The sequence below is a fragment of the Pinus tabuliformis genome, chromosome 9, assembly GCF_031772625.1.
Source record: "Pinus tabuliformis cultivar Carrire ecotype Pingquan chromosome 9, CPIR1, whole genome shotgun sequence".
Taxonomy (NCBI): domain Eukaryota; kingdom Viridiplantae; phylum Streptophyta; class Pinopsida; order Pinales; family Pinaceae; genus Pinus; species Pinus tabuliformis.
In genome coordinates, this window is record NC_142307.1 from 1,319,695,328 (window position 1) to 1,319,709,060 (window position 13,733).

General features: G+C 41.2%; 1 protein-coding gene across 4 annotated transcripts in view; it reads left to right on the top strand.

The window, feature by feature from the left end:
- The window catches only part of LOC149153388 (hydroxyacylglutathione hydrolase 2, mitochondrial-like), a 323,641-nt gene extending 310,722 nt beyond the window's left edge, over positions 1–12,919 (top strand). For 3 of the 4 annotated variants that reach the window (XM_089438429.1, XM_089438430.1, XM_089438431.1), the window contains exons 6-8: positions 11,288–11,362; positions 12,212–12,310; positions 12,426–12,919. In XM_089438429.1, coding sequence (XP_089294555.1) covers positions 11,288–11,362; positions 12,212–12,310; positions 12,426–12,572 — 321 coding nt within the window. In that variant the 3' untranslated portion in view covers positions 12,573–12,919. The remainder of the gene's footprint in view (positions 1–11,287; positions 11,363–12,211; positions 12,311–12,425) is intronic. The other variant, XM_089438432.1, reaches the window with a different exon arrangement.
- The last annotated feature ends 814 nt before the right edge of the window (positions 12,920–13,733 follow it).

Here is a 13,733-nt window from a genome sequence, read left to right on the forward strand (position 1 = left end):
TTAGAAAGGTTCGAGATCTTCTTATTCCAAGGAAGGAAAATGATGATGCTGATGCAGAAAAGCAAGATGAACCTTTGTCTGATGCCTAATGTTGAAGGTCCAATGGATCCCATTGATCCACCTCCTAGTGAGCCCTCTATTACAAGGAAGAGGCCTTTGTGGCTCAAAGATACTCTTGAAGATACTAAGAAACACATTGCACCGATGGGGACATTTCATGAAAGCAAGAAGCCGAATAGATGCCAAGGGTACTTAGCTGCCATGAGTACCATTGTACAATCTGAGTTCGAAGAAGCCGTGAAGCAACAAGTTTGGAAGGATGCAATGAACGAAGAGTATGAGTCAATCATGAAGAATGATGTTTGAGATGTGGTTCCTAGACCCAAGGATAAGTCTGTGGTCACTTCGAAATGGCTCTACAAGATCAAACATGGAGCTGATGGGAGTATTGAGAAATTCAAGGCCAGATTTGTAGCTCAAGGCTTCTCTCAAAAGGAAGGACTATACTACGATGAGATATTTGCACCAGCTGCCCGATATACAACCATCTGTTCGATCATAGTCCTTGCTACCTTGCAAGGATGGAACCTTGATTAGATGGATGTCTTGCATGGTTCGCTTAAGGAGGAAGTATATGTGGAACAACCTGAGGAGTTCGAGGTTCAAGATTGTGAGATACATGTATGCAAGTTGAAGAAAGCCCTCTATGGGTTGAAGTAAGCCCCTGTTGGGAGCAATGACTTGTGATTCTTCTCTTCAATCCAAATTATAGCACCAGAGATTTGCTCACCTTCATTTTAAAGCCTTACCCGATGTAAGGAAGATGGTCACAAGGATGCTCGAATTCAACTTAAATCATGAAGGTGTTTGTCAGAGATGTGAAGCTGGAAAACATACAAGGGGACCATTCCCCTCAAGTGAGACTCAAACCACTGATATTCCTCATTTGATCCATTCTGACCTATCAGGTATGTTGCCCGTGACATCTTTGGGTGGATATTTGTATTATGCTATTTTTGTGGATGACTTCTCTCGCAAGACATGGATCTATTTCTTAAAGAAGAAGAATGAAGTATTCAAATGGTTCCTCTCCTTCAAAGCCTTGGTCGAGAATCAAACAGGGAAGAAGATCAAAATTTTGAGGACTGATAATGGGACCGAATATGAGTCTAATGAATTCAAAGACTATTGTAGAGAAGCTGGCATTAAGAGGGAGACTACCACTACATATACTCTTGAACAAAATGGTGTTGCCGAAAGGAAGAATCGTACTATCATTGAAGCCACCTGGGCTATGCTTCATGATCAAGGTCTTCTGAAGTTCTTATGGGGAGAAGTTGCCAACACCATTGTGTATGTCCAAAATCGATGCCCACATCAAGCTTTGGACTTCAAGACACCCGAATAAGTATTCACCAGTAAGAAACTAGATGTTTCTCATTTTAGAATTTTTGGTTGTCCTATATACTTTCATGTATCGAAAGAGAAAAGAAACAAATTAGATGCATCTAGGAAAAAAGGAACATCTGTGAGCTACAGTGAAACTTCGAAGGCATATAGAATCTATGCGCCTAGTCAAAGGTAAGTGGAATTAAGTCATGATGTCACTGTCGATGAAGATATTTCTCTTAGAAAGGTTCGAGATCTTCTTATTCCAAGGAAGGAAAATGATGATGTTGATGCAGAAAAGCAAGATGAACCTCTATCTGATGCCCAATGTTGAAGGTCTAATGGATCCCATTGATCCAACTCCTAGTGAGCCCTCTATTACAAGGAAGAGGCCTTTGTGGCTCAAAGATACTCTTGAAGATGCTGAGAAACACATTGCACCGAGGGAGACATTTTGTGAAAGTAAGAAGCCGAATAGATACCAAGGGTACTTAGCTGCCATGAGTACCATTGTACAATCTGAGCCTTGTACATTCGAAGAAGCCGTGAAGCAACAAGTTTGGAAGGATGCAATGAACAAAGAGTATGAGTCAATCATGAAGAATGATGTCTGGGATGTGGTTCCTAGACCCAAGGATAAGTCTGTGGTCACTTCGAAATGGCTCTACAAGATCAAACATGGAGCTGATGGGAGTGCTGAGAAATTCAAGGCCAGATTTGTAGCTCAAGGCTTCTCTCAAAATGAAGGACTATACTACGATGAGATATTTGCACCAGTTGCCCGATATACTACCATCTGTTCGATCATAGTCCTTGCTACCTTGCAAGGATGGAATCTTCATCAGATGGATGTCAAAACTGCCTTCTTGCATGGTTTGCTTAAGGAGGAAGTATATGTGGAACAACCTGAGGGGTTCGAGGTTCAAGATCATGAGATACATGTATGTAGGTTGAAGAAAGCCCTCTATGGGTTGAAGTAAGCCCCTAGGGCTTGGTATGAGAGGATCGATAACTATCTTATGAAGCTGGGATTTACAAGAAGCGATGTTGACCTAAACCTATGCATCAAGTTTGAAAAGGACAGACCTTTCTTTTTGGTCCTTTATGTGGATGATCTCTTTCTGACAGGTGATGACCCTCTCATTCATCAATGCAAGAGGGAGTTGGCTTTCGAGTTTGAGATGAAGGACCTAGGACTTATGCATTATTTCCTAGGGTTAGATGTCTGGCAAAAGCCAGGTGAGATTTTCCTTACAGAAAATTTATTGTGAAGCTACTTGAGAGATGTGGGATGGTGGACTACAAGTTTGTGACTACTCCAATGGAACTCAACTTCAAAAAGTTGTGGAAGTGTTGTTGGGCCCAGATTGGCGAACCCTATTGAGTATCGTCAACTTGTGGGGGCACTAATGTTCTTGGTCAACTATCGTCTTGACATATGCTTCGATGTGAACACATTGAGTCAATATATGGTTGAGCCTCATCACATTCATTGGATTGCTGCCAAGAATCTCTTGAGATATCTCTGGGGCACAATCCACTATGGACTGAGATACACTGTCGGGGATTTGAGACTAGATGGGTATACAGATGCTGACTGGGATGGCAGTATGGTGGATCGTAAGAGCATGTGTGGGTGTTGCTTCTCTTTGGGGTCTGTTTTTATATCTTAGATGAGCGGGAAGCAGAAATCGGTTGCACTAAGCACCACCGAGGCCGAATACTTTGTTGCTAGTATGGCCTATTGTGGGGTAGTTTGGTTGAGGAAGCTCTTCAGTGAGCTATTTGAGCATGTGCTAGATACCACTGTGATCTTCTGTGACAACCAGAGTGGGATTCGTCTATCAGAGAATCTCGTGTTCCACGACCGCTCCAAGCACATTGATATTAGGTACCACTTTATCTGGGATATGGTATAACAGGGAGCAGTTAGGCTCCAACTCATCAGGACAGATGAGCAAGTTGCTGACATTCTCATGAAGCCTATAGGGAAGGTCAAATTCTTAACCTTCTGAGAGAGACTTGGAATCGTGGAACGACCCTCTTATGAGGGTCCCGTATGAGTTGGACATAGAGCTCTTGGGGGCATGGGGTACTTCTTGGAGCTAGTTATGAGCGACCATAGGGTGAGTAGTTCACCTTCCCCTAGTGGTGCGCTGGATACAGGGTGAGTGGTTCACCTTCCCTTGTGATACTCCATTATGGTTGGCATGTGTGTAGGGTGAGTGGTTCACCTTCCCCTACCCGGACACATGTATGGAGGGTGAGGGGTTCACCTTCCCCAATGATTGACATATGCATAGGATGAGTGGTTCACCTTCTCCTATGGAATATGAGCAGGATGAGTGGTTCACCTTCTCCTACTAATGCCCCGACACACATCCTACCCATAGAGTCTAGGACTCATGGGAAGTACCTCTCATCTAGCCAATGAGTTGGGAAAAGATGGTTAGGGACCATAGCACTACTGATGGACGCATCGTGTACTGTCGTACTCCTTATGACTAGGATGCATGGTGTTCAACAACTTGATTTGGGATCAAGCACTGACTTTAGTCAGTGGAGAGTGGTATGATACACTCTCGATCACTTCTTTTTCATTATTACTTCATGATTTAGCAAAGTAGAGCAGAGCGAGGCAGTGATGGCATGATGGTTCAGGATGACAGGTTGGCATGATGATGGATTGTTAGGTGGAATTTTCCCTAGTTGAGAGGGAGTGTTAAAATTGGCAACTAGGGCCAACTTCCACCTTAGGACAACTCATATGATGGAGATGCTTATTGCATTGGATTCCTCTTTCGGGGAGGTACAATTTTGATATAAAGATAATCTCATTCTGACAAGAAAAAAATGGAATTATGAATTTATTCTTCTTATGGACAAATTGTCAAGGTCGGCCTCAGTGAAATGTAGGCTCACGAAGCCCAATGGATAGGCCTCCTCACCCTCAATGAATGGTATAAATAGGAGTGACCCTTCCCTCATTTGGGCATTCACTCATCACACATCACATCATCTCTTTCTTCTCTTATTTGGTTTGTACTTCTTGGAGGCAACTTTTCTTCTTCACATGTGTGGCAGGAAGCCGAGTTTTTTCTAGGTCAAAACAGGTCAAAGTTTGAGAGCGTTGACCAAGGAGGATTTGACTAGCATTGACCTCAGTTTTTGGCCCAGAATTCTGATTTCTCTAGGCTGCATTTATTGGCACAGAAATCAAGGAGTTTGGGACAGTTTTACCAGCGTTGAATTCAAGTTGACTTCAGATTTGACTACAGAAAATTACAGCAGTGCTTCTCTCCTTTGACTAGGTTTGATTGAATTGTTTTGGGCTGACTTTGACTCTCCTGGAAGGCCGAATTGGACTGTTGTTGACCAAGTTGCTTGGAGGATGTTTTGAGGCAGCTTTGACCACCGTTGACTTTTTGGTTAGGGCTAGTTTGACTGTTGTTTTGGAAGATCTGTTTTGGGCTTGTACCTATGATATTTGTACTCTCTCTGCTGAACTATTGAAGAATAATAAGAAGATTTTATCAAAGGGTTTCCCCACATTTGGGTTTGTCCCTAGCCTCTGCCACATCTTGTTTCCTCTTGTCTTGGCTTGTTTTCTACATATTTGTTTATGTTCTATCTGCATTTACTGTCAATGTTTATAAGTTAATGTGATTGCTACTGGATATAATTGGAAATTGTCATTGGGATGCTAAAAGAACATTGAAGTAAATTGTGCATAAGCATAGAACATACCATTGCTATAAAAAATTAATAGAGCCCCACCTGGTTCCCAATGCTAATCTGGGCCTCCGGTACCCTCGGTGTCTAAGATCTCCCACTAAACTTTACTCCAGACTATAACCATCTCCATGAGTCCAACCCACTCCACCAGGTGCCAACTCAAAATCTCTCGCCATCCAACCCCAAGAGAGGGATTAAATGCATGAACCCCCGAACATAGAACAAGCCCTCCATCCTGCTAGTGTTGCACCCTGCGCAACTCATGTCGCCTCATCTCACCATCCTGGTCAACACTCAAAATCTGTTGAGGTGACTCTGCTCCTCCCTCTCCAATGTGCAAATGCAACCCACCAGTGTTGCAAGCCCCATCTATGTATGTCTGAAGAGAGTTGCTCCGATGATCTAATGTGCACTCTAGTTGGATCATTAGGGAATCCAACTGTTCCCCAACGTGAGCCAGTTTGGTCGGTGACTCGCACAAACCACTCTCATGACCTCCAACTCCTCGTTCTGTTGCAGAATAGCCTCTCACACTGGTCTGGCCTTCTCTCTCAATCGTAGAAACTCGTCTTGGAACTAATGAAACTGTTGTGGGTATCTATCACTTGCAGACTCGATCACAACTCTAGATACCTCAGCAACTGTTGGCCTCTCATCCATGGGTGGCACCTCCTCAACAGATGACACTGTGTGTAGGCTCTATCCTCTCCATCAAGGTGTCAACTAGAGCTATCAAAGAGGTCTCTAATAATGGTGAGTCCTACGCCACACCGGGTATATCGATGTTCTCCTCACCATCCTGTGGGCTCTCAGCATCATGCTCAACCTCCCCCTCAGGCTCTTGATATCGAAATCCAGGTCTCCACTAGCAAAAGCGCCCCCTGGTCTCACCCTCTAACTATCCCTATCTTGCCTGCTCCTTTTCAGGAGATCTAGTGCCCTGATTCTGTCAACTTTCCTCACATGATGTAGACAGTTGCACCCCCATGGTCTGCTCACCTCTATCGTCTTTGTTGTACGAGTGATGATGGATCTGGTTTGTCACCCTACTCAACTGGGCCAACTTCTCATCGTCCCAATTGATTCCACCCTAGAATTTTTGCATACTAGATTTCCCTTGAGCCATGGGTTTGTCTCCGATTTCACCCATCACTTTGCACTAATACCCAAAGCTTCCATGATCTTCTCGCTAGTTTCCCATAGCTGGGCAACCAAGATCATGCTCTGATACCACTGTAATATTCCTAATGAAAATATACAATGTTAAACAAAGCAAACATAGTAGAAACACATACAAAAATTTACAGCGCATTTAACAACCAGAAATCTCCATGAACTGCGTTGATCTGAGCCATTTTATTAATAAATAGGAGGGTACAATGTGGTGTTGGAACAATGCACCTAGGCTTGCTCAAGGCAAGCTAGCTAATCCCAAGTGAACAATAATAAATCCCTCTCATATCTGTTGCTGCTCTCTCTTGGCTCTCTAATGAAACTACCTAGAAAATATGTTGTTGGCTGCAAAGAACTTCTGTTAGGGCCTCCTCGAATGTTCAGAAAATTCTAGGAAATTAACTCTGGGCTCTCCACCAATAACCCACAAAAACCCAGGAAGGAATTGGCCAAATGTTGACCTTCAAATTTCGGCCCAATTTTCCCCTGTCTCCTCTAACTGCTGGCTGAGTTGGGGCCCCTGTTTGACCCCTCAACTCTGCTTAGAAAATTCTGCCAAATTAATCTCGGCCTCTCCTCAATAAACCTAGAAAAACCCAAAAAGGGTTTGTCCTAGTTTTGACACTCCAAAATTGACCCCCAAATGCTTGGCCCTCTTCCATAATTAGAAAATGTAACCTGTAGCAAATTTTGAGTTTGTTGCTCTGCCAAAATGCTGGAAAATCCGCCACAACACTTCCCCGGACTCCACCTCAAGTTTCAGCCCCTAACTCCCTTCACTCCTCAACCTCCAAGCATGCCTCCTCTAAGAATTGTGCAGTCCCTATTGTTATTGTCAATCCTCTCCACGAACTCGCACTCCCTGCTGCTGGTATGAACTGGTATAGGTAGGACTCCCTCCTTGGGCTAGCACTAGAAGTCCACCGAAGCAAGGGTTGAGATCTCCACTCGGAGATAATACTGCAGACTTGGCTTCAACTTAAGCGTGCTATGTCAAAGACGCAATTTCTGAATAGATGATTGAATGACTAAAATGAGTGCCACTCGCTCTACTTATCAAAGAGCCTTCGAGATGCCCATGTGGGCCCAACTCAACTTTCCTTACCAATTTCACTCCAGTGAGAGCATCTTCCACATGTGGGTCATAATTCTCCATGGGGTGCCCCCCACACTCCACTAGAGCCGCAATATTTCCCTTCCTTCCTAATGTTTGGGCGCCCACTTAATCCCAAAATTCGTGTGGGATCTCTGAACCCACGTCTCCTAAGTGCAAACATGAAATAAGACAAAATTGGGCAAGATTGATATTTCCCTTAGAAATATCGCTAAGTGGGAATATCACATACTGTTGTGGCCATCTCTCTCAATGCTAGAAGGCTGACCTGGAACTGATGAAACTGTTGTGGGCATATATCACCTGTAAACTTGGTCACAACTCTGGATACCTCAACAACTGTCGACATCTCATCCCTGGGTGGCACCTCCTCAACAGATGGCTCTATGCTTTTAGGCTCTATCCTCTCCACCATGGTGTCAATTGGGGCTATCAAAGAGGCCTCTAACAATGGTGACTCATGCGCCCCACTAGATATATCGATGTGCTCCTCACCATCTTGTGGGCCCTCAACATCATGCTCAACCTCCTCCTCAGGCTCCTGATATCTAAAGCCAGGTCTCCACCAGCAAAAGCGCCCCTTGGACTCACCCTCTAACTGTCCCTGTCCTGCCTACTCCTTTCGAGGAGATCTGGTGTCCTGAGTTTGTCGACTTACCCCACATGGTGTAGATGGTTGCACCCCCATGGTCTGTGTACCTCTAGTGTCTCTGTTGAAAGGATGAGGATGGGTCTGGTCTGTCACCCTCCTCAACTGGGTCAACCTCTCATCATTCCAACGAATTCCACCCCAGAATTCCTGCATACTGAATTTCCCTTGAGCCATGGGTTTGTCTACGGTTTCACCAGTCACTTGTGCCTACATACTTGAATCTTCCATGATCTTACTGGTTACCCACAGCTGGGCCAAGATCATGCTCTGATACCACTATAATGTTCCAAATTGAATTTTATAGCTAATGACAGACACATGAACTAGGCTACAATAACTAGAATCACAAATATGCATGCCATGCATCATCAAAAACATCAAGAAACTGGGCAAATAAGTTGATCCATTTTATTAAATTATGCACTGTACGGAGTACATATAGCAAGGAACAAGTGAACCTGGGCTTGCATAAGCAAGTTGAAGCAACCCATGTGGAAGAGATGACTCCCAAGAGTTAGGAAACTTCGGCCCAATATCCTTCTGTGCAAACCCAGAAATTGGCAACTGAGACTTGCACTGAAAATGCTGAGAATGACCCTCTGTGGTGCCCAGAATCGTCTGAAAATACAGTTGTAGCTTCTCTCTAAAATACTCAACCAAACCCAGAAAGAAATCTGCCCCAAACCAACCAAGCAGAAAACCAACAAAATGGTGCAATTATCGACTAAATAATCAAATGTACTACTGAACAAAATGGAGATTTCTAGCCTGAACACTGCTTGGAAAATTCTGCAAATTTGACCCCAGACTCCTCTCAACAAATCCACAAAAACCCAAAAAGGGTTTTGGCTAAATCCGACCTTCCAAAGTTGTCTTCTTTTGGCACTACGTCCTCCTGAACCAAGACTGCATCCCCTAGTGATGTAATCTGCTGAAATCCTCCTTATATCTCCCCAATCTGCAATAAGAATGATAAGGAAATTTTTCCCGGATGTAAGGGAGAGGTTTCACGTCAAGTCCCAGCACAAGATAGCTGAACTCAACTCCACAAAAATGCTATCCAGTGACCCCTTGCGTAGGTCCTAGAAAGATAAATTTGTTCCCCTCTATAGCAGTCCCCTCCAGCCCCAAAACTTTCCACAAAGGCTAGACTCCCCCTCAAGCAACTCCACTAATTTTCTCCTAGCAAAACACCCTCAGAAGTTAGCTGAAATGAGTGGTACTGCGTCCTCCCTAGAGTATGAATTGGCTGAAGGAATCTACTGAAATGTGCTACAATACTCCACAAACCTTCTCACCTAATTAGCAATAGCTTGCCTCTATAGGGTGGCCCTCAAAGTCCACCGAAAGAAGGGTGAATTATCCCCTTGGAGAACTTTGTGCTAAGCGACACTTGTGACCCAACTAAATAGCTTGAGCAACAAAGGAAATAGACGAGTGAACGAAAGGCCCCAATAGCTTCTATGCTCCTATTTATATTTTTTTTCTTGCTGCCTCATGTGGGTCCTTCCATACAATATTTCAACCTCCTTTCCTTATCAATTTGATTTTCTCTTCAAGTGGTGCATATTTCTTGTAGGTGTGGCCCCCACATTCCACTAGCAAATTAATTTTCTATTTCTCCTAAGTCTCATATGCCAAAAATGTCTCCAATGCTCAACTTACAGAATTGTGCTATGCGTAGCACCTCCCCAATAAACTCCATTCACTCCCTCGGATGAAAAATCAAAATTGGGGACATTACATTATGTGTCAATATGGTTGATTTTATTAGCAAAGTTGATGTACTATATAGCTTAATGATTTCTTCCTTGCATTTTGAACTTCTTCAGCAAGTAATGTTTTGATGCCATTTGCCTAAAGACAATGCACCTGATCTTGCTTTTCTTCTCACTCTTTTATCTAGAAAACCAAAACATAAGCTACATTCTACAAATCTGATTTATTTAACAGCTTTGCGAAGGACAAAATTTTAGTCGTATTAGGAAATACCCCTTTGTGCCGGATGAGAGCTGGCCTACAGCAAAAGTAATGCGAAGTGATAGTTAGTGCTTGGATTATCAGGCTTATCCTTTGTGTAGCTCTAGTAGGTAACACATTCTTTGATCGCTCTCACTTGCTTAAGTAATCTGATTTGAAAGTTTTGATTGGTAAGATTCAGTAATTATACTGCCTTGTTGACTTTCTTCTATTCGAGGCACCAGTTCATAAAATACATGTTTGATTGGAGTACTTTTTTGCTGTTTTTGAACATTTTATCTTCTGTTAGAGAGCATTTATTGCACATCTGCCAATAGTAGTTGCAGATCTGAATGTTATTTGCTGATTTGAAATAATTAGCATGCTAATTTAAAAGAATATGTTGCAGACCACCATGCCTTTTTACAAAGATCTAAAGTATCGGTGTGCCTATTGTTAAGATTGGAAGTCAGATCTGATTAGGATACCCCCTAGAGTTGGCAAGCATCAACTAACTCTGAAGCAAGATTGGTTATGTTGATGACAGAGACACCTTTCCTGATCTGTTCGCTTGGAACCCATTCAGACTAATTTCTCAAAGGACAATTTTGAGTGATAGAAAGGAGGAGATGAGAGCAAGAGTTACAGATGTTCCCTTTCTTATTTGATAGTAAAATATTCAAATAAGATAACAATGATTTCTAACTTTTAAAGTAATCAGCATTAATGAATCATTTGTCCTAATATGCCCCAAATGAAACGTATGTGTGAGATTAGGCTTATCTGTGTATGTGCTCAACAGTCTCTTATATGAGATTTGATGTTTAATTTGTTTGCATTTTTATGCTTTCAAGATTTAGGTATGCATCGTTACTTCTTGTGCAACTGAGCCAGCCATCCTAAAATGTAATTGGCAAAAAGGTAGTTTAAAAATAGAAAAATAGTGGTCAATTGAATCCTTATCGCAGGGTGACGATGATTATAAATAAAGATCCCAATTTAAAATATGCATCTCATTTGGCTGCTTATTGAATCAAACTTAGTTACAAGGCACATGGCCTCAATCTCAGCAAAATGCCTTTATTGAGCACATGCTAAAGAGCATTGTACAAAAAAAAAGGAATGAATTGAATATGAGAGATCAGATTTCTGTCAGGTTTTAACTGTGAAACACCTGGAGAGGATTATGACAAACTAAGGATAGATAGCGGAAAATCTTTGTTACAAATTTAATTGAGGTGGCCTTTGTTTCTCTTCTTGAACAGATGTGGTCTTCACTCTCGAAAATTACGTCATTGTCAGATCATGTGCGTATCTTTTGTGGCCATGAATATACTGTGGTAAGCTTCTCCCTTTTTCTTTTTCGGAGAATACCTAATTATTTTCTAGATCGATATAGCTATCGGTTGCTTCTACCAAACGCACATTAATATGCTAAGTTATGTTCCACTATTTTTAATCGAAGAGTATAATCATTAAAGGTGGTTGTTAGATTCAATGTTTTTTGCGATATCACATATCCATGGCCGGAGTCTACCCCGCCTTTGAATTTGCCTAGAAAATTATGGAAATTTTGGCAATATTTTGGCAATATTTTGATAAAATCTGGTAGGACTTTTTTGTAAATCTAAGTTACAACTGTCAAAGATTTTGGTTGTATATGAGTTTCTAATGGTGCTGAATCCATTTCCATTATCAAAAACTAAAAACTAAAACTGGATTTAAACACTATAATCAAAAACTGAATTAAAAAAAAAATTGCCAGATTCCAGGCATCATCTTTGGCTCTCCAGACAAATTTGCCACGTTGGTAGACAACGCCTATGTACATGTACATATTTATACATAAGAGCTTGAGTTTCCCACATTTCAAAAGTAATCAATTACACTGAATATTAGACCTGCCCTACAACTGTTGCAGTATCAGAAGGCCTTCAGAAAACTTTCGTAGTGTAATCCTTTTCCAGTATGTTATCTGCTGTTTTCTGGGTGATAGTAAGAATTAGACCATGCCAATCTCTAAATATTTCTGAAACTCTTGAGCATATTACTAGAAAGCATTCACCATGGAAAACTTACCAAGGTACTTGCTCTGAAGATGTTCCGTGAAATTTATTATTGAGTTTGAATAATATTTTAGAAAATGGACATTCTCATTATAAGATTTCCAATTTTTTGGTTGCCAACAGAGCAATGCAAAATTTGCATTGTCCATAGAGCCAGGCAATGATGCACTTCGTTCTTACGCAGCACGTGCATCTGAACTTCGCAGCAAAGGCTTACCAACGGTATGGTGAATATCTTATATAGTATGTGTCTTTTGCATGCCAAGTAGGTGTTGTAGATTTCTTTTATATCTATTATAAATAATGGTGTGTAGGATAATCTTGTCTCTCTGATCAGGTACCATCAACCCTAGCAGAGGAAAAATCATGTAATCCATTTCTGCGTCCTTTCAGTGCTGAAATTAGGAAGTCTTTAAATATTCCAGACACTGCAAGCGAGGCAGAAGTCTTAGGCAGAGTTCGCAAGGCAAAGGATATGTTTTGAACAATCAAATCCATTGCTATTGTCAGGATTATTTAGAACAAGTTCCAAGCAAGTATGGCTGATGTTGATGATAAAAGAAGAGTATGGCCCAGGGCCAAATATTTTTTTCTTCTTACTGTTAGAGATGAAACGAGTGGAAATGAGGTATCCACATTTTGTCTCGGACAATAACTGGGTTTGAGTTTATCACAGCAATATTTTTGAAGGTAATATCATAACTGGTTGCTAAGAGTGTGCATACTTGTTCCAATATTGTCTTAGCACAGGAGAGCTTGTAATTACCACCCACAATTTAATTTTCAGGAGTATGAAGAGACAAGATTATGTGGTCTCAAATGTTGATTCTATATTTTTTGATACTGTACAGAAAATCGGAAGAATATTTTCTGTTCAACAACGTTTATATAATCTAGTGATAGTGTACTGTTTAATATTCAGTACATTACATCGGAAACATTAATTATGCAAGGTGGAATGCATGCAAATAAAAATGTAAAAACGTAACCCAGGGTAGGCCCCATACCACCATAATTTTGGGGATACATGGTGTTCAATTTGTCCCCAATAAAATTCGGGCTAGGAAGCAAAATTTTATGTTTTTAAATGCCATTCAAAATGATTCTTGCTAGCCCCAGGTTAGTTACTTTTATAATTTTCCTTTTAATTACTATACATGTCATTAGTGTATGCATTATGATCGAATCGCTTTATTATTTTGTGGATTGAGTTATGTCAGGAAAATCATCATTATTATGAATATGTTGTTCGGAAGTCCTTTGTTACATTGTCCTACATTAGTTGGGTGAATTGTTGCTTCCCTATTTTACCCTGAATCAATGAATTGTCATCACAAGCGGATGAAACATCATTGTACACTATGTGCATCATACTTCCATCTATGTTGGTTTTATATAAAGATGTGCATATACGGTCGAATTGAAAAAGAGCACACTAACATTTTGTGTTATTTATATAAATAGATGTTCAATCTAATTTCCTAGTTCTTACTATTATGTCGAGTACTTGGCTCCTTACTTGACATATTCATGGTGAACAAGTAATTTACAGTGAATACTAACTATTTTTGCCTACATTATGAGCTTCATCATCTCCTTATTTACATTGTCTGATCAATGGGTGATTAATATTCATTATACTCTT